Source organism: Apteryx rowi, unplaced genomic scaffold (assembly GCF_003343035.1).
Source record: "Apteryx rowi isolate R43461 unplaced genomic scaffold, aptRow1 scaffold_60, whole genome shotgun sequence".
Lineage (NCBI taxonomy): Eukaryota > Metazoa > Chordata > Aves > Apterygiformes > Apterygidae > Apteryx > Apteryx rowi.
In genome coordinates, this window is record NW_020450872.1 from 768826 (window position 1) to 793998 (window position 25173).

General features: G+C 43.4%; 1 protein-coding gene across 2 annotated transcripts; it reads left to right on the top strand.

Moving 5' to 3' along the window:
* The first annotated feature begins 5002 nt into the window (after positions 1-5002).
* Positions 5003-17626, top strand: LOC112974457. Of its 2 annotated transcripts, XM_026083429.1 has the most exons (6): positions 5003-5100; positions 5881-6156; positions 8266-8517; positions 12167-12304; positions 12924-13043; positions 15011-17626. In XM_026083429.1, exons 1-6 carry the CDS (start codon positions 5040-5042, stop codon positions 15169-15171), a joined length of 1008 nt encoding a protein of 335 aa, XP_025939214.1. In that variant the 5' UTR covers positions 5003-5039; the 3' UTR covers positions 15172-17626. The 2 variants fall into 2 exon arrangements, with proteins under 2 accessions (XP_025939214.1, XP_025939215.1); XM_026083430.1 differs by lacking the exon at positions 12924-13043.
* Positions 17627-25173: the final 7547 nt, after the last annotated feature.

Genomic DNA, 25173 nt, shown 5'->3' on the forward strand with positions numbered 1-25173 from the left:
AATCTTAACACCTGACTCTTGAAAACATTGGACCATTCCTGCCATGGAAATATTTAAGGGCTGGAGAAACCAGGCATATCATGTCTGTARCTAGGCACAGAGCCTTTCTTGTAGCAGTTTGTAATCTCAACACAAGTTTTGGTGAAATATGCTAATTAATGGATTAATTTAAATGGCCCAGTCGCAGATGTAGTATCTCTAGTTGAAGCATTGATATCAGTTGTGTTTGAAGACAGGAGAATGGTCTGACTTGGAACAGCCTTTCTTATGGACTTGTGTGGTGGAAGCTGGAGAAACAGTGTGACAATGTTTCTTTTTCACTCTTTTCCCCTAACAGTGGACTCGTGAGTAAATCTCACATCACACAGCTCATCAGGAATCGTGAGGTGCCATTCAGAGCTGGATGTTGTCTGATGGTAGAGAACCAGCCCCACAAAAGCTAAATGGATTGAGCAGAGAGGGAGTTCACTCACAGGTTGAGACAGAAGTAGGAGGAATGTGAACTGAAGTCCAGTTTTCTTAGGTCTTTCTAATTTGTGTTATTCAAGCATCCAGGTGAGAGCTGGTAAGGAGAAATTACTCAGGTGCCACTTTTTATGAAAACTGTGATGAATGGATGATTTCAGGAGATGGGGAGGAGAGTCACTAACATGTTTCTGGCCTGCCACATGAGTTGTCCCTGGTCTGGTTCATGTGGTTGGGAAGAGCATCTAATCTGTCAGGCATCCCAGCAAACAGGGGTACATGCGTCCGTTTAAGTAAGAAGAATGCCCAGTCAGGGTGTGGGTCAGTTTTCAGAACAGCCTGGAGTATGTAAAATTATGCCTATTGCTAGCTGTTATGTAGCCTCTCAGTTCCTCTGCTCCTCCAGAACCCCATAAACCAGACACAGCTGGCTGGAACCCCCGTATCAGGCTGAGTGGCTTTGTCTGGTATCTTGGGTACTAAAACAGCCCAGCTGCTGTCCTGTATAACAATGCCATGGCAGAGCATGTGAAGCAAGGGTTAGTGAAACAGGTCTCATGCAGAACACACGGCCTGTGGCTGGCATGCTCTTTGGAGCTGTTGGGGAAATCCTATGTATTTCCAGCTTCCTGGTTGTCTGTAGTTGGGAGTGTAGGTACCCATACGTGGTCCTTTCCATTTTACAGTTGTGTAGGGCTGCAGAGTCCAGACCAGAGGTTCTGGTCATTCCTGCTACGCCGATACATCTTATTTTGTCTAAAAGTCACTTCCTCTGAACATAATCACAGAATCACAGAATCACTGAGGTTGGAAGGGRCCTCTGGAGATCATCTAGTCCAACCCCCCTGCTCAAGCAGGGTCACCTAGAGCACGTTGCACAGGATCACATCCAGGCGGGTTTTGAATATCTCCAGAGAAGGAGACTCCACAACCTCTCTGGGCAACCTGTTCCAGTGCTCTGTCACCCTCACAGTGAAGAAGTTTTTCCTCATGTTCAGATGGAAGCGTCTGTGTTTCAGTTTGTGCCTGTTGCCTCTTGTCCTGTCGCTCGGCACCATCCTCTTGACACCCTCCCTTCAGATACTTGTACACGTTGATAAGATCTCCTCTCAGCCTTCTCTTCTCCAAGCTAAACAGGCCAAGCTCTCTCAGCCTTTCCTCATAAGAGAGATGCTCCAGTCCCCTAATCATCTTTGTGGCTCTTCGCTGGACTTGCTCCAGTAGTGCCACATCCCTCTTGTACTGGGGAGCCCAGAACTGGACGCAGTAAATCTAATGTAGTACTTTGATTATGCATTTCCACTTCCAGAAAACGAAGTCAAGTAGCTGTGATCTTCATAGCTTCACAGTTAAATGAAATGCATGACAGTCTATGAGCATGTAAGCATACAAGTTTGTTTATCTGTGAGAGCTTGCTCACTGGTTTTGTTGGTCAAGAAAGAATTCAGAGTCCAAGCACAGCTCTCTGGCTAGTTTCCTTTAACAAAGAAAGAATTCATATTTATTTATTTATCTTCCCCTGCATCTTCAGCCTGTAGTCTCTGGGATCCTGCTGCCCCCACACAGAAGCTTCTCTGCCTTGCCTACTGTTCCTGCCTTAGGGCTGTTCAATTAATTCTGATCAGGGCCACAGTATGTTCTTGGAAGAAAAATTTCTTATGCACAAATAGCTGTAGGTGTGGACTAGACAGGAAAGTTAATACGGCTGTCAGTCTTCCCGGTGCTGCACAATCAAAGTTGTACAAGCCCTGACATGCTGTTATGTAGTCAAGGTCATACAGTCCTATCTTGGGACTGCAAGTCCCAAGCAAAATACTGCAAAAGGAGTATTTTCTGGCCCAGGGCTGTTGCTGGGATGGAATGCCAGAACTGGTTTTCTGCATTGCTGCAGCCACAGTGTTATTTTTCATTTTGTGTTCTTTTTCTGGCACTTAGTTCTACCATCTCTATCTGTATAAAGTTAGACATGTATATTTCCCCAATTAATGCTGGCATGCATTAATATAGTAAAAATTGGTGCATTGCTTAAAGTTACCAGCCTATTTAAAGATGATGTGCAGACTTAGTATGTACAAATTCACTTCATAATACAACAGTTTATTTCCTACTTTACTTTCTCAGGTTTCTCAATTTCCTGTGCTCTATTAATGCCTTATGTCATGTAAGGAATGAATCTCCTCTCTCTGTTATAAGTGGTTAGTGATGCCATTCCAGTGATGGAAGGACAAAATGGCCCTGTGAGTTTACAGCTCATCAGGTAAAAAAAAAAGTTTCAGTTCGCCTTCCAACTGCATGTTCTGTTCTTTACTTTTTTTCCTTCCTTTTTTTCTTGTGGTTTCCGTTAAGTCTCATAAGTTTTTTTTTTCCTTCCTGCAGCGATCACACAAACCTTTATGCATCTTTATTATAAAAAAGAAGTGATTTGTCTGAGTAGTCAAGGGAGTTGAGAGCATTCATTAGTTAACATTAAAAATTAGTGACTAATCTCATGTAATAAAATTTCTTTATGAAAGAAATCTGAAAGGATTGCTGTTATGAAAAGACCGCTGATTTGTTGATAACACTGCTTGTGCATGTGCTGTCACCTTTATCCAGGCTGTGATTTCCTTATTTCAAGTAGTGAGGGACAGAAGGAGCCTAATGGGATTTAATATACTGGATGATGTATGGGGCACTAAGCAGTCAGAAGAATTGAACTCATAAATGTACTCATTTGCTCTGGAGTCACTGAGAGGGAGACTAAATACAGGACACTGCAATGTCAGAGTCATGCAGAGTCACTTTAACCATGGAGCTACAGCAGAAAGGCCGTATTCTTATTTAATAGCAAGCAAATCTGCAAATGAGCCCTGTGGGGTTGCTATCATTGAGCGAGAAGAGAAGGTGAACTTTTGCTGGATTTCCTTGTGTACAGACCTTTGACTAGGGGTTATTTTTCTGTGATTCTGAATGTTTTGGGGTTTTTATTTTGAAGTGACACAACCCCATGCTATCTTTGTCTCTTGCCTCCACCATGTCACTGCAACCCTGAGCTCAGCCCCTTGCCTTTAAACATGAAGGTGAAATGAAGGTGAAAGTATGCATCCGAGGATGATGTTTAGCCCCAGTCTTGCATTGGTATTGGAGAGAAATTTTCTCCAAGTAACTTTAGCAGCACAGAAGGRAACGAAAGTGTTTCTTACTGTATTTTTCTCTCTCCTCATTACTCTGTGCTATTGTGAGTGCCTGAAGACTCACTTCACTGCTTTTCTCAGAGAAGGCTATTTCTGTCACATTTTAGATCAATTTAGGTTTGTCCTGTGCATGTATGATAAAGACAAGATGTTGCTGCTGTAGCCTTGAACAAGTTCACAGATTTTAGATACTGGGAACAGGAGATGAGATTTAATTGTCATTGCCGAGAAGTTGGAGGGACTGAAACCACTGGCTGAAATGTGGAATTACCAAGCAGAGCCAAATTGTTTTGAAAAAAAGATGTAAACCACAACATAAGGCACTTAACAGTTTCCAGAAATGTGTATATACATAATTCCATGATGTGTAGCTACCTTAACGGACTGTTTGTACATTTGTGTCCAGACAACATAAGTACAATATTCCTGGTTGCATCCTGATCTTGTCATAGTCATTCCCAAGCACATCTGTTAAGCATGTCTTAAATGGATGTGGGCTTTAGTGCTATGATAAACTTTCCCTCACTGACTGGAGGAAAGAAATAAAGCTTACTGGTATTTTCTGTGCAAGTGCAGAGACCATATATTAGCAACACAGCAGATTAAGTCATCTAAATGAGCGCGAACAAAGTATTTGGTCCAGTTACACTGGTACGGCCCTTTAGATAGCTGTTTCACAATGATTCTTCAGATTGTCTCTTCAGCCTCCTCTCTGCAAGCTACACTCTGAATAGTACCGACATGCCCTTCAGTTCTTTTTGGGTCCAGCTCAGCAATCTCAGTCAACATTGTGTAACCTTTATTCTCTGCTTGGGTTGCCTGGAGCCATTTCCTGCATGGCGAGTACCACCTGCTCCCTTGGAGAGCCCAGGGAAGTTTAGGTGTACAACACAGCCTTCATCTACAAAGTGTTCTCCCTTGTCTCCTGCTGGTCAGATTATCTGTGGTTGATTCTTGGTGCTTCAGAAAATGAGCTTGTTTGTGTATGTGGCGTTTTGTCTGACTGATTTTTCTCCCCTGTGTGGGGATGCTGTACTTTAAACTGGAAGAAGATGGAAGAAATAGGTGTTTCCCTTTTGCCTGTTCCCTGCATTAGCATATATCTGAATGGGTAAGTTGACCAGGAGAGCTTTTTCCCTTCCTCATCTTTCAGTCCCGTTCCCGCACTTGCAGCTAGCTCCAAGGTACAAGGCTTTGCAAAGCACATCGTGGCTCATGTTGCTTGAGTCTGTGTTCAGTCACCCAAAACTTTGCAGGTCTATTTTGAAACATTATTCAATCTGTCCAGTATGGGTTTCTTTTTTTTTATTCTTGCTTCTGACATCACTTCCTGAACACTATATTCACTGAGTTCTGTAGCCAGATCCTCTTCTCAGCATATGATGCAAGGAGCTCTTTAAAATGGATTTCAGCTCTCCTTTTATCTTGCAGTGCTTGCTCGTGATAGTAACAGTTACTGATGGTAAGTGGGTTTTTTCTTTATGAAACTGGCACAGATTTCTGTAGATGAGCAGTCATCTTAATTTTTCTCTGAGATCTTTAAAGAGCTCTACCAGGTTTTGGGAGACATCGAGTAGTATAACTGTTAATGCATGAAAGAGGGCAGTCAGACCAAAAAAAGACAGCTTTTTTCAGTAATAACTATCAATATGGTACTTCTTCAGCGTACTGCATCTGTAATAGTGTTTCGGTAGAGAACTTAAGAGCCTTGTATGCAGAATGCTGGTTTGAGTTCTTAACACTCAGTATGACCTTGGGTCAGTCCCTGAGCTGCTGTTGCCCTGCCATTTTCCTGTCTGGGATTTGAGTGCAGGGAATGTTAGTATACAGGGATACTGTGAGACTTGTCCACATTAAAACTGCAACAGTACTTCACGTCTGTGAGTAAGAAGAGCTGTGCAAGTAGTATTTGTTTTTGCTACCATCTGTACAAGGTACAGGGCACTAATGCTCTGAGGATCTCTTTCTCCTCAGTTCCTCATGTGAACCTTGAGGGGAGAAAATCACTGTTCGGATTTCTTGTTTCCCTGTGTGCATGGTGTGCATGTCACTGTTGTGGTAGCAAGGGAGAAAGTTGGCCTTTATAGAAGGTGTACTATCGTCCCTCCTATTCTTCTGATTTTTCAATTATTGGTGTCCTCAGCCTGTCATTGGGGTGGAGCGGCCTTTTTGGGAGACAGACGGGGAGAGGGTGGATGGACATGGCAAGCTCACTGCCAATGCTCTGTGCTTCTCCTTTCAGCCTCTGCTTCCAGGATTGTTGCACTCAGCGGGAGCTCAGCAGTCTTCTCTCTGGGAATTCAAAGTCTGCAGAGCATCTCTGAAATGAGCAGAGACAATGCAAAATGCTTGACGGCTGTGCTGAATGATGCTTTGTTGGCCAGGTGCAGCACTTCTGCTAGATGTCTGAACTTGCAGAATGGTTCTCTGGTGCTGAGGAATGTGGAGAAAGGGGACGAAGGAGAATACGAGTTTGTTTTTCACAACACCAGCAGATCTTTTATGCTGGAAGTGTCTGGTAAGTGGCCTTGTTGGAAACAAATAGCTCTTGAAYCTGTGAGTTTGGCTGGAAGCTGCTGCCTTGCAGTTCTTCTTAAGAGACCTCTTGAGCTTGCAGGGAGTGATAGGTGCCTCTGGAGCAGCAGGCATAACTTTGTAAGCCCCTGGCACTGCAGGGAACAGTAATTGTGTAAATCAAAGGATGCATTTTGCATCCATGTTATTAGTCTCGCCTCTCTGTTGAGCCTTATTTAAAGTAGTTAGTCACTTCAGGTATGTGCTATTTTTATCTGACTTAAAAGACATCAGCATGAAGCGTTTGTAAAATTGAGTCTTCACTATGTATTCATGTAGCTGGAGATTTCAGTCCATTTCCGGAGTACTCCTCCTGATGGCTCCCAAAAGCTCTCATTGTGCCTGGCACCATTTTGCTGCCTGTAGACAAGCTTTGCGAAGAAATTAACCCTACCTGACTTGGCTCTGTAAACTGGAGTTCTGTGCATGTCTGGTTTGAGGTATGCTAGGTGCACTTTCCCACTGCTTCATGCAGTTAAGAAAAGGTATTAAAGGAATCCAAGTGTGACTTTCTGATTCTCAGCTGCCCACTTGCAGCTTAAATGTCAGCATCTTCTGGGTTATTTAGAGATTAACAATAGGTATTTTACCTTGCCAGTTTCCCTTTCGTCCTTTCTGTGGCCTCAGGATTACTGCGTCGCAGTCATTGGTCTGTGGAAAAAAAAGACCACAGAATCAGTAAGGGAAAGAAGCAGAGTCACTGTGGTGCAGAATCCAGCTCATTGCCTGGGGTAATACAGAGAAGACTTAAGCAGGTTTTGCCCACTTCTGGATAGTACTCTAGATAACAAGTGACCATTGTTCTGGTGCTTTTCTCTGCCTTTTCTTTTACAGAGCTTTCATTTACACAGGTTTCTAAGAGAAATTGAAGCGTATGAGTTTAATGAAAATGTTAGAGCAAACTGAGCTCCGTGAAGACAAATGAATCCTTATGCCATTCAAGTGCAAACAAGTGGAGCTGCCACAGAGTAGGTCAAGGATGTGGCTCCTTGGCACAAAGATCAGGGGTTTAGATGGGAACTGGGCAAAAACTGCAGAAATAGCCTGGTTTTAACCTCTATTTCAGTGAATCTGCCTTGTTTGTTAGCTTTTATCTCCTTCTGTCCTGTTGTCGTGCATAAGTTAGTGAAACAGTTTCCCAGCAAAGGTATTTCTAGAAATAGTGAATTTTAGTTGCGGATGATGTCATAGTTGAGGAAAGTGATTTCTTAATTTGCATAAATGTTTGTTTGCATCAGTGTCTTCAGTGTGGTTCTTACTGTCAAAAAAACCATATGACTTTGCTGCCTAGTCTATATTTGCAAAGTGGCAAATGTGGGGAAATAGTTTGGCTCCTTGTAGTACACTAAAGGAGAGAGATTCAGGAAAATGTAAGATGATCAGTGATTCATTCCTTCAGTTTAAATTGTCCCAGTGTGGGTCATCCTATCTATCTACAGGTGTCTTGTGTTGGTACCTATGTTGGACATAGATTGCACTAATTTCCATCTAAAAGGGAAGAAGAGACAGTGACAGCAAAAATGCATACCTCTCGGCAAGGGGAGGGTTGAATCATCCCTGAAGCTACATTTCTCTACTAATTACAGAGAAAGCCTGTGACTACCAGATGCTCGAAGAGCATCCACAGTCCTCAGTTCATGGGCTGATACTTTGAACTCTTCATTTACCACAAGGAAAAAGAAGAGACACCACATTTTTGTGGAATGCAAATACATTTAACATTGAAGTAGATGATATCTCTCAGAACAGGGGATATCGAAGTCTGTTCTAATTAATCTGATATAACTTGTGTCAGGTTACTTTAAGAAAACAGGAACCAAAAGTCGCTGACAGGGTTGGGTGAGCACTGCTATTTATTATAGGGCCGAGGGCAGGCACTGAAGAGTTTTATTCAGTCTGGTAACTTACTTCTGTGCTTCCTGGCTAATAACAAATGTGGTGGTAGTAGGACTCCTGGTAAGGGACACTCCTGTCTAGCTCACATTTGCTGCTGAGTCAACTCAATGTATCTCTCTTCCCTCCCCATCCCATTACCCCTGTGTCGTGTGACCAGAGCCAGCTGTTAGTATCCGGTGCTTCCCTAATGGGACTGGAGAGTTGTCCTGTGATGTGATTGGCAATGAGAGCACCGGGTTTAAGTGGCTGCTGAATGGTGCTGCGTTGGATGCCCCTGAGGCTTGCGTTAAGGATGGTGGGAAGAAGGTTCGCCTGGACAAAACTGTGCCTGGAGACTTTGTCTGTGAGATTCACCATGGAAATGGCATCACTAGGAGCAGACCCATTGCACTGTCTTGTGACTACTATGGTGAGTAACAGCAGCCACAGAATATCTCCTTTCAGTCTCTTGTAAAGGAAATCAAAGGAGTTGTTGCTGTCTGTGTGAGAAAACTCTCCTGTCCTCTGACAGCAGCCTTCTAGAATTGCCACATTCTCCCTTTAGAAAGTGTCCCTTCGACTTCCCTCTCTTTCTTCCTGCTGTATCTCACACTGACACAACCTACAATCACACAAAGGGTGAAAGTGTGTTCAAGAGGTCCTTTTACCCAATCCTGCTCCAAGGAAGGATGTCTATATCTGTGTTTTTCTACTTTCCAGTGATGGAGATATCATCTTCCTACATGCTGATCCTCTATGTCAGTTTAGAAACACAGGTTGCTTCCTACTCTGACATTCATCCATTACCCAGTCAGCCTTCCAGTTTCTGCAACATCCACTAATTCAGCCTTTTGCTGCTGGATTCAGCTGAGATAATTTGTAGTGTCTCTTTTCTGCTTTTCTAGACAAACTGCACAAAGATATACCAGATTATACAAGTGTCTCCTTATCAAACCACATCATCAGAGGTCCTTTGTTTAGAAAATGTAGGGTGTTTCCCTACATAGGGACATACGAAAAGGCTATGATTTTATTTTGTTCATTTGCAAGTTATGCATAAGTGCTGACTGTTCTGCTTGAATGAGATCATAGTTTGAGAACGTTAATCTGGATCCTAAAACTGATCAAAACCATTAGAACCTCATGATGCAAAGCAGTGGGGTCTGTATTGTCAGTTCACATATATTAAAAATTATTGATTAGGTAACTTTGGGTGTGATTTCACTTGTACCTCCAGCAGTGAAGATTTTTGTCCTGTGAGCAAAGATGACCATTGATACTATGTCAGGTGACATTATTTAACCATAATGGTTTTGACTAATTTAATTGTAATCAGTATAACTTAATCCAGCTTTGCTGTTAAAGAAATTGTGCTGTGGAATAGCCCTCAGTGTCCCACAAGACACTGTCATTTCAGAAATTGTCTGAGTCACTATATAGCAGATCCAATATTGTCTGTTCTTCTGTAGTCTGCATATAGTTACTAGGAAGGAAAAATGCTGACATACACCCTATGTCATGTGTTCTGGCATTCAGTAGAAATGCTGTGAGCTGTTCACACCTGATCACATCAGTGCTCCTGGCTGATCTATACAGGTTTGGCATTTGGGATTGTGGAATAGTGATCTTAATTTTGTCCAGTTAAATTGGTCAATGGCTGTTCAGCATACTCAGGTCCAAAAGTCAGCTGAGGCACTGGGGAGCAAGGATGCAAATGATCGTGAGCTCTGAATCAAGCCCAGTGATAAATCATGTGAGTGCTGACAGTTACCCTGTTTACTCTGGGTGGCTGCCCGTGTCCTGAGTATAAGATCACTTCCCTGTTTCCTCCTCAAAAGCCCACAAGGGAATTTAGTGATAGCTCTGCTGGGATGAACACATGCATGAACATGTTTTTGGAAGGATATGGAAGCAATAAACTAGCAGCAGTTCTCTTTTTTGTGACCAAATGCAACCATGTTCTTAAAGTGAACTAAAGCAGTTATGGATACCAGTGAAATGAATTAAAGAGATAAGTGAGTTCAATTAAATTAATTAAAGACAAATTCATTATTTTTGTGGGTTATTACTTGCTCCAGGCAAATGGCTAAATATGATTTTCTCACAGTTGTTCTGCTGTAGGTGTAAGGTATATGTAAAAGCACCTATTTGGGCAACCTGCTGGCTGATGAAATTCATTCTGAATAATAGTTAACATAAAACACTTCAGCAGAAATGTTCTACACATAGGCACCAAAGGGCTCTGATCATGCAGGATCTAAAACCAGTGCCTCAGAAGTTAACAAGTCAACATATGCATCAATAAAATCCTTTAATGTGTTTTATTATTGCTTGTTGCATTTCCAGTTTTTAATATATTTTATCTCAAAATGGCCCTTTTAACAAATGGCAATGTTTGAGTAAGAAATATTCAGGAAAATATTAGCAGCTTGTACTTACACCTTTGACAGTATTCTAGGCTTTTATCAAAAATGAAACAATGATTAGCAAAATATTTTCTCATTTGTTAAAAGTTTAATTTTGAGTATAGATTTTTTTAAATGTAATAACTGTTTCTAAAGAGACTGGAATGAGTACTTTGAAAGTGTATCTTTTTGCACGTAGAAGTGGCTGTCTGCAATTGTTCTTACTGTTCTTCCAAGTGTGTGGAATATTACATTGTGTGGTATGTCTTGGAACAATCTGAAATGTTTCCCATTCTTTTGGGATACACAGCTATTTGTACATAGCAATTCGTGCTGCGTTCGAGCTCCAAATTAGCTGATGTGTTTTTACCATGCTATGCAGACATGTTCAGCTTTGTAGAACAGGTGAATTGTGCTCATGCAACTGTGTTACATCCAGTTCAGGAACTAGGTCGTCTTGAGCTGTCCTAGAGAGATCTGAATGGCCTTGCTCTGAATTTACCCAATGTTATTAAGAGAGATACGAGGTAAGTGAAGAAATACTCCGTGTAGATAGGCAGTCTAGTTACTAACTGTTCAGCCTAGCTAAGCAAGCTACTGTAGTTAGTCTATGTAGTTACTCAGACAGAAGGATAAGTCTTGTTTGAAGGGAGAGAATAGCAGGTGAAAACAGGCCAAATGATTATAAAAGTGATGGCTTAGGTTTACAGTACTTTTAAGCAATTTGTAGTATAGTGATATTTGAGCTGTGTGGTGTGTATCTGTTTTTTTTTCTTTTCTTTGTTTTAATTGGAAAGAAGAATTTTCCTACTGACTGGCCCAGGTTGGAACAAATCATCTAATAAAAGGGTTCTGTATGGATCTCTTTAAGTCTGTGATGCCCTCTACCTGCCTCCCTACTCATTCTTTCTACAGCTGTAATGTATGCGCAGGTCTGACCTGTCAAAATGCATGTATCTGAGCAACCCTGAGCAAGGGACTGTGAGTAGTGTAATAATTACCACCAATCTGTGTGTGGCCTTCTGCTCAGCCATCTGCAGCCTTAGCTTCCTGCTAGGAATTTGGTATGATCTCAGGTGGGAAAGGGRAATAGAGAGAAGTCCTTTCATGAGCAGCAATTAAGTTGGTTTCCTATGGCTCTGACTGTGGTGGCTGGATTCTCTGGTGTTTGATAAAGTGCAGCCTTTGATCAGACTTTCCTTGAGGTTGTTGCAGTCTTAATACTGCTGTTTTAAGTGGCTTCTCTGGGGCCTAATATGAGCTGAGCTCTGCAGCTTTCAGCGGTAGATACTAGTTTGGGTTTCTCTCCTCTTTTGGGCTGCCTATTTTCATAAAACTTCCTCAAATACACTATGTTTCAAGGGAGCACCTTCTCTATTACATTTGATTGAAACTTGCAAATTGTTTTCAATGTTATTAGGCTGAGTAGGGAGAGATGGACAAATATGCACAGATAGCATAATTGCACAAATCTCTTAATGAAAAGTTCTGTACTGTAATTAAATGATGTGCYAGAAATTATGTGCCACTGTTCATGATTTCTGTCTAGCTCCTCTGTTCCAGACCAAACTTATAGTAATGCCCGCAGGTTCTAATCTGACTGCAGGGTTTCTCTGGTTTTGAGAAAGAAGCCTGTCTGCCCTGGTGACTAAAAATGCTGCATCCTTCCTGCAGGAGACCTGCTACAGAATCCGTGGTTCTTTTACATCCTGTCAGGATGTGCAGGAGGTGCAGTCGTTCTGGTCATTATTGTGTCTTCAGTTATATGTTGCTGCATGAAGAGGAAACACAGGTTCATCCCAGTGCCTTCAGGTGAGTGGAGAACACTGTCTCTTGGGATGAGTTTCATGAAGTCTATGCAGGCTGGGTCTGAAATAGTGTCAGCATAAAACTGGCCTCAACTCTGTAGCTGCTCTTGTCTTCCATTTAGCACTCTCTGGCTGGGCCTAGCAGAGCAGAAGCCTGCTCACTGATAGGCAAGTGTTACATCCAGCATGGTCTTGAAGAAAACCTTACTTGTCCTTTTTTCACCTCAAACTTGCTACTGTGTGCTTCTGGCCAGAAAGAAACAGCAAAACCTTTTCTATGGGCAAAAAAAGTCAGCCTCATTCTTCAGCTCAGGTCTCGTCCTGAGAGGACCTGAATGCTTCTGATGACAGCTGTTTGTCAGTACCAGTCCCTGTGTGCTCTTTGCTCAGGCCCACCTGGGCCACCTCAAGCTGCAATCCTGCTAGCACAGCTAAGCCTGTCTCTGGCAGGTTGGTAGTGGCCCTCTGAACTTGACATCTGTCTGCTCTGGGAATGGAGCCAGCGCCATGTTAGGAGGAGACACAAGTGTTTGTTACTCACCGCAGAGCTGCACTGCTATGCCTGGGCCAGTGGAATGTGGGGGGAACCTCTTTCCTTCAGATCTCTGATTTTCCTTTTACAGAGGAGGAAAAGGATGATGGAGTAACAATGTCAGTGGTCTCCAGTGAAGGTGTAAAGAGTCCCCCCAGTGGAGATCATGTTGATGCTCAAGCTGTCCAAACTGACTGCCCGCTAAAGCCTGGTGGGTTCAGTGACTTGTTTCAAGTGAGATAAATAACCTGTTTAGGAAAATGAAGGACAAAATGGACATGTGTGACTGATGGGGGAGGAGCTGATTGGAAAAGTGTGACTAGTGTAGGGAAGATACTCTGTCCTCTCAAGACAACAGAGGTTTCAGCAGGTCATATGTCTGTATATTACTTGTGCTCTGTTTCTGCAAATGAGTAGCTCTTGCCTTCACCCAGCCATGAGATGTAGTGGCAGCAGAGGGTGCTGCCAGCAGATTACAGCACATCTGTTCCGGTATCCCCTGTGCTAAAATATGCATGTCTTTAATTAAAAAAGAAAAGCAACCCCCCTGAATTTTAGCAGTTTTTCTGCAATTTTTAATCACCCCCTCTCTACTCATCAGTTACACTTTATAAGAATCAGCATTGCTTTAGTTAGCAGTTGTCTTCAGGACAACATCTACCACTATGCTGAGCTGTAAACGGCTAAATCCCATCAATGTCAGACTCTTATGTGGTTCCTTAAATTGGCACTAAAGTAGGAATACAGTCACATTTTAAATCCTTCAGAGAAATCAGGAGTTAAAAATACAGCTTTAATATGGTATGGTCAAGCGAATGCAGTGGTAAAAGCCTTTCAGAAATCTGCTCTGAATGCTTGATATTAATGCTCCACTTTTACTTTACATTTCCTCAGTTTTATTTCATAAACATGAAGGCTGGCAGCACCTTCCCCAGTAATGCATCATCAGCTGAAGTAGATCTAGCAGAGACATTAATTCAAGCAATGTTACGTAGGTCACAAGTGTGGTCTCAGCTCTGCTGCCTCCACCTCTGATGTCCTTCACTGTACTATGCACAGCCTCTCACCGGCTCAGCTGTCCCTTTACACAAGCTATCCTTAGATGCTTCCTTGCCCTGCCTTCAATATTGTAAAATGCTACTAATAAGCATGGCACAACAAAGAAAACTAAAATGTGGCAAGTCGTCCAGGTCATTGTTTAATTTTTATTAGCATATTAAAAATGTAGAACTAATTTTTTATTAAAACAAACAAACACATGGTCAGTTTGACTAAAAGCATTCTATAGTTAGATTTTCTACGAACGAGCTAGCAGAAGCAGAGATGCATGTGCAGAATGTTTAGGTGAGAACATATTAAATATTTGTACTTCAGCTGACTTTTATTAGTCAGATGTAACTGAACTGATTTGGCTTAAGGATTTCTTTTAAATGGCATTCTGGCCTGTTGGGCCCAGAAGGTTTCAGCACCATGATAAAGAGATGGAGAAAGCCATGGTGAACCAGTCAAGAAATGAGCACTTAACAAAGAAAAGTGAAATTTGGTTCTGTTGCTGCTTGTAGAAACTGTCCTGAAAGATTCCTTCCAATGCACATCACCTTACATTTCTGCTGTCAAAATGCTTGGCAGGGCTGAATGGCAATCAAAAAGCAAAAGAGAATGATGTCAGGAGAGAGAGCAACAGATGGAGAGATCTGGAAAGGAAAAAGGGATACGTTTGGTCCAGAGGTTTGAAAATACATGCAAAGGTGACATGGCAGAGAGGGATACCAAGGGACGCTGTCCCACAAAGGTTTTGTCATTCCAGCAGTGATCAGGAGGACATGGAGGAGGGACAGAGAAGCTTGTTTTATGCAAAAAGGAGTAGATCAGAGGAATGTGGGAGTAAATAAGTCGACAATGTTTTGGTGATTTTGATGAGGCTCCTGAGCAGGATGGGCAGTTGGCATGGGGGGTCAGGCAGCACACACAAATTTCTGGCATGGGGGGTCAGGCAGCACACACAAATTTCTGGCAAGAGATCGAGCAGGAGTGCGGGCACATGCTGGAGGAGCCTGGGGAGCTGGGACTGGACTGGTTAGGCAGCCTGTAGCTTTAGGCAAAGCGAGGGTGGGAGGATTTCCATGGAGATGGGCATGGGTGCATGCCTTTATAAACCATTTCTCACTTCTTTTCCAGATGCTGCCCAGACTGGTCAAGGTCTTGAGCCCCAACCCTTGGTGGAAGAAAATTTCCTAGTGGAGGCTGAGCCTGAGGAAATGCCAGACCCAGAGGTCATAGTTGATGTTGAAAGCCAGGGAAATGCATCAGACTGTTTCCCAGATCCAACTGATGCCTGATCTGACACGCTTGCTGTCCCATCGTGTCCTGAAGCCTATGGCACATGTCCTTTGCATCCCATAGTCTCATTGTGTGTAAGAATTGATCTGGAAAACTACACTGTGGGAAAGCCCTGAGGCATCAGGCCTGCTAACTGCATTAAAAAAAAAATAGTATGTGTGTGGTTTCAAGGCTGTGCAGCTGTGGGCTGACAGGTTCACCAACAAATAAAAATGGCAGGTCTCTTATGCTTTGTCTGCTAATAGATCTGCACTTGAACAGTGGAGCCCTAGAGGACAGCCTGAAATAAGATGGGTGATTCTTCCTGCTCCCTGCCCACCTCATGCCCTTCTATGTCTTTGCCAGCCTGCAGTTCCTGAAAGGGACAGGCATGACGGGCAGATTGAAGCAGCATGCCAGTCCCAGACCAAAAAAAGGGTCTGCCAGTAATTTCCTGAGAAATCCTGTTCTTAGGARATTTCTAGACATATTTCACGGGCTCTGCAAAGAGCTTGGCAGAAGTTTCAACTAAGTATCTTATGCTTCTCTGAATCCCTCCTCTGAGCTCCAAACTCCTTTGTGCTTGGGCCTTTGTTACTTACTGTGAGGGCAGGAAACATGATACAGACTGACTGTTTGCATACATATCACAAAAGATAATGTCATCTTGTTTATGTTTTGCTGTGCAGTGATGGTGGGGGGCTGCTGGTTACCCTTCACCACAGGTTAACTGCTTGGATGAGTGAGTTAAAACAGCTGAATCACTAGCTTGCTTGCCTTCAGCAGAAGAGTTCCTGGGGGCTTGGGTGTGTGATTTTGGCAGAAACATTGATTATTATACTGTACTGAGATCATTCATCAGTGCAAGCCTTAGAGCATTAGTGCCTTTAGTGTAATGGTTTAGCTATTGTGGGCTGTTTAAGCTGGCCAGCTGCCTGTGTATGTAGGTTTTYTCTATGCTGTTTTATCTATACAGACAGTAGCAATTTATAGAATCTCTTAAGTCTTACTGCTACGCACATCCTGTCCTGCTTAGGAGAGACCGAGGAGTGGAGCAGATGGGGTAGACCTGCAAGGAGAGAGCAAGGACTGGGTCCTGGGCAGTGGGTAGCTGAGTTGCTGGTAAGGCTGCTGGGGCTGCAGGACACACTGTCAGAACACGTATTTTACTGTTTAAGAGTATTTTGGTAATAAGAAGCAAGGCACATTGGTGTTAAACCATCTTCCAGCCTTGGGCTAGAAAGGCATGGTTCAGTAAAAGCAGGTGATACAGATCAGGACTGAAATGCATGGAGAGRTGTGTGTTGCATTTCTTTCTTCCCATGTTCTTTTGTTGATTTTTCTCATCATGTTGACATTGTATCCTGAATCCATTAGAAACAGATTTAAGATTTGCTTTGTAATTACTGCCCAATGAGGTCTGCAAGTACCCCAGTGAAGGAAAAAGCAAAAGCTTGCCAAACACTTCCTCTCCCCTCGTGGGGGAGCTGGCAGGACAGCCACATGCTTATGTGAAAGTCTTTTATGTCTCTGTTCACGGCAAAGCTTTGTGATAGTTATACCCAGCCATAGACTGTGCTTGTTGTTTCTTTATTCTAAGACTTTGTTTAAAAAATTTTTGGATTTTGTGTGCTGTGTTGGTGGTGATTCAGCCTATCTGTGCTTTCTAGGGATGTTGCAGTAATCAAGTTTTCAGCAGCAAGAGGAGGATAATTCTTTTTCTCATGGTGCTGTGCTGTCTCCTTTCGGTACAAACATTCCTCAAAGGCAGTGAGTTAAATAATAAAAGTGTGATGCTGGGCACTTGGGATGGCACGGTGCACTGTTGGGAGAGAGACCGCAATTGCCTTTATGTAGCACAAGTAAAGCTGAGTGGTTGGGGTCCAGAGCAACAGAAACTGGGAGATATAGTCTGCTTTGGTTGTGTTTCTCTTCTGTGCTTTCTGGCAGGCACAGGCAGGGGACAGCCAACTCCAGCAGATGCTTAACCTTGGGGGCTGAATAGTGCTCTGAGTCACACTGGAAAAGATGTATTTCAACATTGCGAGCAGGGTGAGGTGTCAGAGCTGGCCAACCTGCTTTGCTGGGCTGCTTCATCCCAGGTGCATCTTGCCCTAGTGCCATCATGCTGCTGTYAGCCCTGGGAGGGCTGTGAGCAAACCCTGGCCTAGGTATGCTGTGACAGCACTGTCACTGGTGTAATCCTTGTCTGGGAAGGTTTTTTCCCACTGAGATGGGAATCCAAGATTTCAGCCATCTTTAGGAAGCAGATAGATCATGCTGGTCTTCCTTACTTCTCCTCTGAAGTGCCTGTGTGGCAGCTGGGTAAAGATTGCTGTTGCTGTGGGGTCAGGAGAATATTTGTGTATCCTGTACTTAAATTGTACATGTTCATGCCCAGCTGTTCTCATTTTGTGTGTTTTTTTTTCTGCAGAATGATTTTGTTCCTAATAAAAGTATCTGTTTTCTAACCGGTATTGGAAATGTTTAAGTTCTGTTATTTAATAAATGTTTCTTTGTTTTTCACTGAAAATGCAAGGAATGGTTTCCATATTTCCACTTGGCCAAAAAAGGAAAGATGTTGACAACTTAAATTGACTAGAGCTGACTGTGGATAGTTTAAGGAACAGAGATCAGAGGTGTGGACGTTTGTTTATAAGTCCTGGAAAGGCTGTAGGACAGTAGCATGTAACTTGTTCCCATCAGAGTGTGTGCGTGCATGCATGTGTGTGTGTCTGCACATCTATCTGCACTAGCAGCACACCAAACCTGGCTCTGGTGCATTGCTGAACTGTGAGGTGGGAAGGGGTGCGTGGAGATGGCCTCACTTTGGGACCAAATAGGGAATGGCTATCATGAGTATAAACATTCCTACGTGCTGTTTGTTGTGCAGAAGTTCTTTATCCATCTGTGGTTTTTTTTTTTCTTTTTGGTGACACCTCTCACCTTAGCTGTGAGAGGGGATGCTTGCCTACGTAATTTTTTTTGCAAGGAAGAGATGAAACACTTCGACACTTTCATGCTAACCCATAGACCAGTGGACCCAGACAATGGGTAAAATCACTGTCCTGGTTGTCTGTGATCGTATAAAATCCTGTGACTTTACCATTATAGGGTTAGCCCTGGAACAGTGGCACGGTTGGACATAGGTGCTCCTGTCCTGCCACCTGTGACCTCAGCACCTCAAGGAATCACTCACCTGGATTTGCTGTTGCTTTCCAGCCCAGATGTGGCACTGCATCACCCAGACAACAGAGGGGATGCTGTTCAGACTGGGCCTATCCGGCGGAGTAACAGGAGTATATGGATGTATATGTTTCTGTTGGGAATTTGACGGGAAACCAAGATCTCTGTGCTGCCTCTTCATTGTTTCTGGCAGCCTTGGTGAGGCCATGCTCTGCCAGTCCAGCCCTCCCTGGGTTGTAGAGGGAGCCAGGGTGGCTGTGGGATGAGGATATCCATATGCTCCTGGCTGCTGCTCMTGGGGGCTGTGCGATGTCACTGCTAGGGGCTGTGGCTGGGTGGGGTGGAGGCAGGCTCTCAACAGCGTGGGCCTGGCCCTCAGTGTCTGGGTGCCTCTGTGTGCTGCTGGTCTCCTGTCGGGAGCCGGTGCTTTCCAGGGGAGGGCAGCTCAGGAGGAGCTGCTGCTTGAGCTGTTCTCCTCAGCTGCTGGTGGCAGGGGGGCCTTGCGCCTGGGTCCTGGCACCCGGCTCCCCTGGCTGCAGGGGGCTGGGAGTGGGGCAGGATCCATGGCTATGTGAATTGAGTGCTGGTGGGACAAGGGGAGCTCTGTGCTGTAGGAAATGTGGGTGTTTTGGGATGTGGTTTCCTTCCAAACTGAGACAAGCCACCAGTGATTTATAGCACTCTACAGAGTCAATATTTAGATTTGACTCCATGTCAGTTTTGTAATGGGAAGAGAAAAATCTCACTCCATTTGTAGCATATGCTAAGCAATAAATGACATGAAATAAAAAATATAAGCACTTTTTTCATAATATAATTCATGCAGTGTGTGAACATAAAAGGAAAACAATAGGAAAGTTCTTACTTGACTTATAGGTAGAAGCAAAAAGCAGAAATGTGTAACGAAGTAAGAAAAGGGGAATGATTCCTCATGTATTTTACCATTCAAAATCAACGTGTCCCCACAAAATCCTTCTCATGTCAGTAAAGATCCATATTCCAGTAATGAAACAGTAATGCTCTGCTTTCCAACATTTACCCATGTTGCTGTACGGATGTTCTGGTGGCTGTGTATGCAGCTCTTGGGCTTCTTCCTCAGAGCCCAGCACAGGGGAGATGCACTAGGGCGAGAGCCTGCAGTTTGTGGGGAGCTGGAGGACCAGCCCTGCCATCAGCTCTGCAGGAAGGATAGAATGGAAGCTGGTGGGTCTGAAAGCAGATAGGCAAAACCAATAACTTAAGGGCTAATTTACGATAGAAAATGGAACTTGTGTTGTAAATACTAAAAAGGTCTGTGAGCAGTGGTTGTGTAGGCATTGTGGTGGAAATAGTCTGTGTATTGAAGAAAATCCTAGCTTTTAGGCTTGATGCATAGTAAGTTCATGCCACTTTTTTATGAATGATTTTAATTTACTTCAAAATAAGCAAACAAGAAGAGCTCACCCGTAACTTAGGGGCAGCAGGAGGATACAAGGTCACTGATGCATATCTTCAAAACCATTTCCTTAACACTAGCTAACTAATTCTTGTGCTCTAAGAACAGTAGGTATTGCCACCGCCACCACCAGGCACGGAGGAGTGAGATTCCCCATAAACCTCAATAGATAAATTAGGTAAAATAGGTAAAACCCACAAAACCAGTAGCAAATGGGGGGGAAAGAGCAGCATCACTGGTTTCCTTCTGAGGCAGATGTAGAATTTAGTGATGAGTTGTTGCAAAGGCTAACATTAGTGTTTGGACATTGCTTGTGCCTTTGGCCTGGCTGCCTGGTGTCTGGGTGCAATCAAAGCTTGTTTTAACCCTGGAAGCTGAGATGAACTGTAACCCCACCTGTACTTAGGCTAGCTGCAGAGAAAGTCCCTCCTGAGCACATAAAATGCTTCCCTTGTTTCCCATCCTGTTTTACAGCTGAGCACAGGACATTATCAGCCAAGTGAGAACCCTGTGATCCTTGAAACCCAGTGACTACACCTTACATCAGTTTTGTTCACAGTGAGCTATTTCTTCCTTACTTTCTTTTCCTTCTTTCTTTTTTAGAGTGTGTGACTTATCTCTCAGATAGGGAACATGGCTGGAGAAGGCAGGGGAGTCTTTATGGAGAACCTATAAGATGGTGCAGCAAAAGAAGGCTCTTAGATCAAGCATTTCTAAATATTTGTACCTTTCTAGCAGGCAGGTGTTGTATTAATTGTATTGAGATTGGTTTAATTTTGACAAGATCAGTTATAGATATCCTTGGCCTGTGTGAGCCCACTGGAGGTGCAGCGTCTTTCTGGCTGGCCTTGTTAGGGCACCGCTTGTGCAACTCCAGACTGGTAGAGGGATGAAATGAAGCTCTTAGCCAACTACAGGGTTGAGAGACTGTTACCTTTAGCTCCCTTCATCACCAGCAAACAATAGTGGATGGCCTTTTGCTTCAGCCACACTGATAGGAACTAAAGAAACTGTTTTTTGGCTGTTCTTAAGCAGACAGAATGGAGGATGTTCAATGGCAAGAAAGATGAGAGGAAGAAAAAACCCTAAAATATTTGAATACCATTCAGGAGCTGGATAGCAATTACACAGAAGTATCACATGACTCCAGGGCAGTTCTGCCCATACACATAGACAGCATCACTGGCATCTTCATAGGGATGTTTTCCACCTCACCTGAAAGGTGGGATTTCAACTCTAAACAGCTCTTCATCCCTGGGCTTCACCCCACTCTCCTGTCAAACATGACTGGTGGTGCACACAGCCTGAATTCATCAAATTGTTTACACTGTAAGTTTAGGTATCTGACTATACTCTCCATGTCCTAAGATACTTCAGAAGAGAGAGTTTGATTCTGCTGCAAGAGTTAACTCTGCCATCCTCTTCCCTTTGTGCCTCCAGTCGCCTTTGAGTTTCCGCCGAGTCTGGCATCGGGTCAGATATCTGGCTCAGCAACCTGCTGAGTTATACCTAGGGATGCCTGATACCCCAAACTAAGCTGAAACTAGATTAGTTTGTGGATTTTCAGTTTATGCTGTGTGGTCCTGGGGTGGTTGTGAGGATTTGGTGAATGTCTGCCTCCTGGGAGATGGGCATACTTGGCCTATGCCTGTTTGGTTTATGGGCTCTTCGGGACTGGGGCTGTCACTGGCACACAGGGAGCAGTCATCTGTATTCTGCTTGTCATGCTGTTGTACAAAGGCAAATGGTAAATGAGAGGTGCTTGTCTGTAGATTGATAGCAAATATGGATGGCCAATGTGTGCTTATTTTTAATGGCTTTCTTTTTCTGGTTAGCATATTCCATATCATATGTAAATATTTTATCATAGGTATTTGCTAACATGACTCTCATAGTATGTACTTTAGAGTTAATATTGGATGTTAATTAAAAAAGAAACTTTGAACCTGAGTTCTGTGCAGACTCTTTTAAAATTCACCTAAACTGATCACAACTACTCATATTTTCAGTATCATTTAACTCTATAAAGACTAGATGTATTACAGACCAAGAATTACTCGGAGACAATTTTCATCAAGTTATTTAGAATTACAAATACAGTATATTCAAGAGAATTATCATCTACTCACATGTATGTGCAGATGGAATAAAGAAATACAGTTCAGTGGCTATATTATTTTTCAAGTGTTATTGTCCTAGCTTTGACTTAATTATACAGGTTCCTCTTTGAAGGCAAAATATATGTTCCCAAGGCTAAGGAGTGACAATTTTATTTGATGCTAAAAGTCATGTAATAAGAGACCGTCAGACAAAAAAAGAAAAAGATAAAGCAACGATAAGCAAAGGATAAGCAAGAATTGCAACAGTGAATTTGGTAAATGAATATATGACTTAAGACGATGAGCATTAAGAGTTTATTAAGAGAGAGGTTTTCATCACAGTGTGATTAGTGTCAGCAATTTTTCCTGTGAAACAACTGACGAACCAGAAATTATGGGATTCAGGACAACACGGGGGATTTGCCTGAGCAGCAGTGATGTAGGCAAATGGGTTGTAACTGCTTGGCAGTCAGTCTTAATGAATGTTGAACTGACTACAAAAGTTGGGGTGGGTGAAGACTTTCCCTGCATGGCACACTGAACCCAGACCAGGAGTCAACCTGCTGGTTGTGGTGGCTTCTACTGCTGGTTTCTCTCTCATCACAGGCTTAATCATGGCAGGGCTGAAAGAAGGATCCCTCAAAGAGCAAAGTGACCCCTGTCGAGGATCCGGAAGGAAGAAAGGACACTGGGATAATTATCAGTGGTGCAGAAGCAGTGGTGAGTAATGGCAGTCATATACTGTTTTTTTCCCCTCAAAAGAGTCAGGGGTCTGCTGGGATTGCAGGCAAAGTCAATCTTCTGTCATCCTGTGAACTAGCTGGTAATGTTTTCTTCCAGAAAACAGTACCCACTGCTGCTTCCTTCTCCCTCCTACTCTCTCTAACATTTGTTTTCAAAGGTTCCCCAGACAGGCGCTTTTCTCCTGGTGATAGATTGTGGCTCCCCTGAGCCTGAACAAAAGCCTCTCTGGTGATGTGTGGCCTTGGGCACTGGCCATTTCTTGCTCACCCCTCTTCACCCTTCTCGTAAGCCAGTTGCAGGGAGTGTATTGTAATGGTTTTGACGAGCCAGACAAGGGGAACAAAGGAAAATCTTCCCATAGTAGCAAAAGGGAAATGCCATATATTTATTTTTTCTGTATTCTCTAATGCTAGCAAACTTTCAGGATTTTCTGCTGACATCACTTTCTGGGATGAGTGGTACCAAATGTGATGGGAGAAGGATGGTGAGAAGACAAGACTCTGGCCAGGTTTAGGTATACTGGAGACAGATAAGAACATGCCATTTCCCTTTGCTCGCTGGGTATAGGCTGGGTCAAGATTTCTTTTGCTGTGATACGAGGACATGAAGACAGCTGTGCAAGTTATGCTTTTGTTTGTATGTATTGCTGCCCAGCTGTTGAGAGTTTGGGGTTCTTTTGATGATTTTGTTTCTGATAAGTTTTGTTCCCTAAACTGTTGTTGAGAGTTTAAAACTGTTGTTTGGCAAATGATTGTTTATTGCTTTTTCTGGAGAACCAGCTGTAGATGAATAGGTGCTTCTTGGCTGGAGAGAAGATGAGTAGGATTTGACACTGATATGAATTTGATATCACCTATTTAAAAAAGCAATATTTAAACAACCTCAGTGAAAGAGGAAAATAGATGTCTGTGTTTACACTGATTCACTGAAGTTGCGTAGCTTAAAGGAACTTCCATAATACAAATAACTGCTGGAACTATAGTTCCAACCCAGTGCATCTTACATATGTGGCACAAAACATCTACAATAAATTTCCGCTGAGGTTGCACTGCAGAGTTGCAGCTCTGCAAAGTGGCCTTTAAGGTTCAGCAAATTTTTCATGACTAGCCCAAAGGGATGTATGCAAGGAAGAAAAGAGAAACAGTCAACAAAGAGTCTGTTCTTCTGTAATGAAAATAGAGATGGATAAAAGGAATGGTGAAACAGCCCTGAACCTGACTGTTGAGACATTGGTTGTGGCAATAAATGCTCTAGATGGAAGATACTTTTAAATGGTGCTGTGTAGGCAGCTACTGGGGAGCCCTGGTTTGGATCTCAGGAGCATTTGGTTCAATTAGCTGTTCTTCTTTGGACCTGCTGCTTGACCTTCAGCAAGTCATATAATTATCTTCTGCTTCTATTTTCCTATCTGTGCCATTGGGATAATCGTATTGGTCTCCTCTGTACAATTTGTTAAGTCCAGCTAATATACAGTGGCACCTGACACTGCATGTTGGTGTTGCCAAGAGGCAAGGGACCCACTGGGGTGCTGCATACTCTGGTCCGGCCGGACCCACAGGGCTGCACAGTGAGCACTGTGGCCTGGTTGCCACAGGATGTCTGGCTGCCTGGGACATGAGGAATCACATTTACCAAAGCTGCCAGGGCAGCAGTGCTTCTTTCAGCCTCTGCAGAGGAATGTATATATTTTCTTCCAGAAAATCTCTTCCCCCTTATAAAACTGGGACCAAAGGCCCATCTTTATTTTCTCATTCACTGTTTCTAAATCTTCTGGCTAGCCCTTGTAGAGGGCAATACCACAGTAATCCCATCTCCCAAAATTACCACGCGGTTGTGGCAGGCCAGGACTGCAGCATGGTTGTAGGAGGGGAGAGTTAAGCCATGAGGGTATTGCTGTTTTCCCACTTCCTCTCTGGCAGGGTGCTTGAGGTTAGAAACACAACTACTTTCTCCTTGTCCAGTGGGTTCTGGTGCCACAGGAGGTTTCTGACGCTGGTTAGAAAAGGGGCAGCTTGTTGGGGTGGGATGGGAGTGAACCGTGCCCATGCAACATGGATTTCCCACCAGATCCTGGCAGAAGGGTGGTGTGGCAGTTTGCTGGTCCACCTTTTTTTGCCATGCCCGGTGGTACAACCTAGCAATTGTGATGTGTAGCCCTGTAGCATAGGAAATTAGTGGAACAGAGCGTTCTCAGATCTGGAAGGGGAAGGCCATTTTATTATGTGAAACTACTAAGCAAGTTGATTTTTGCACACTCAAACCTTCATACTCAGAAAAATCAAGGCCTAGTGTGACTTGTGTGATGCGCAGAGGACAAGGGATAATGGCTGTTGTACCCTCATCAGGTCTCTTGGGTTCCTCTTGACTGGTGACAGCAAACTCATTTTTTGAATAGGCCTTTTATATCCTTTAGGAATGGTTTCTTGCTGTTATTTACCTGTTGCTCTAACAGGAAGAGGGATGGTGCGATCAATGTGCTGTAACTGGGTTGCTGGAGCACAGGGTCTTCCAATCTGAGTTGTTTGAGCTGTGATTTTATTGGAGTGCAGGCATCTGGG

Excerpts from the sequence above, each read along its gene's own strand:
- LOC112974457 (XM_026083429.1), top strand. The coding sequence starts at position 5,040 with ATGGATTTCAGCTCTCCTTTTATCTTGCAGTGCTTGCTCGTGATAGTA. Across the intron at positions 8,518-12,166 it reads ACTGTCTTGTGACTACTATG|GAGACCTGCTACAGAATCCG; the intron begins GTGAGTAACAGC and ends TCCTTCCTGCAG. Across the intron at positions 12,305-12,923 it reads GTTCATCCCAGTGCCTTCAG|AGGAGGAAAAGGATGATGGA; the intron begins GTGAGTGGAGAA and ends TTCCTTTTACAG.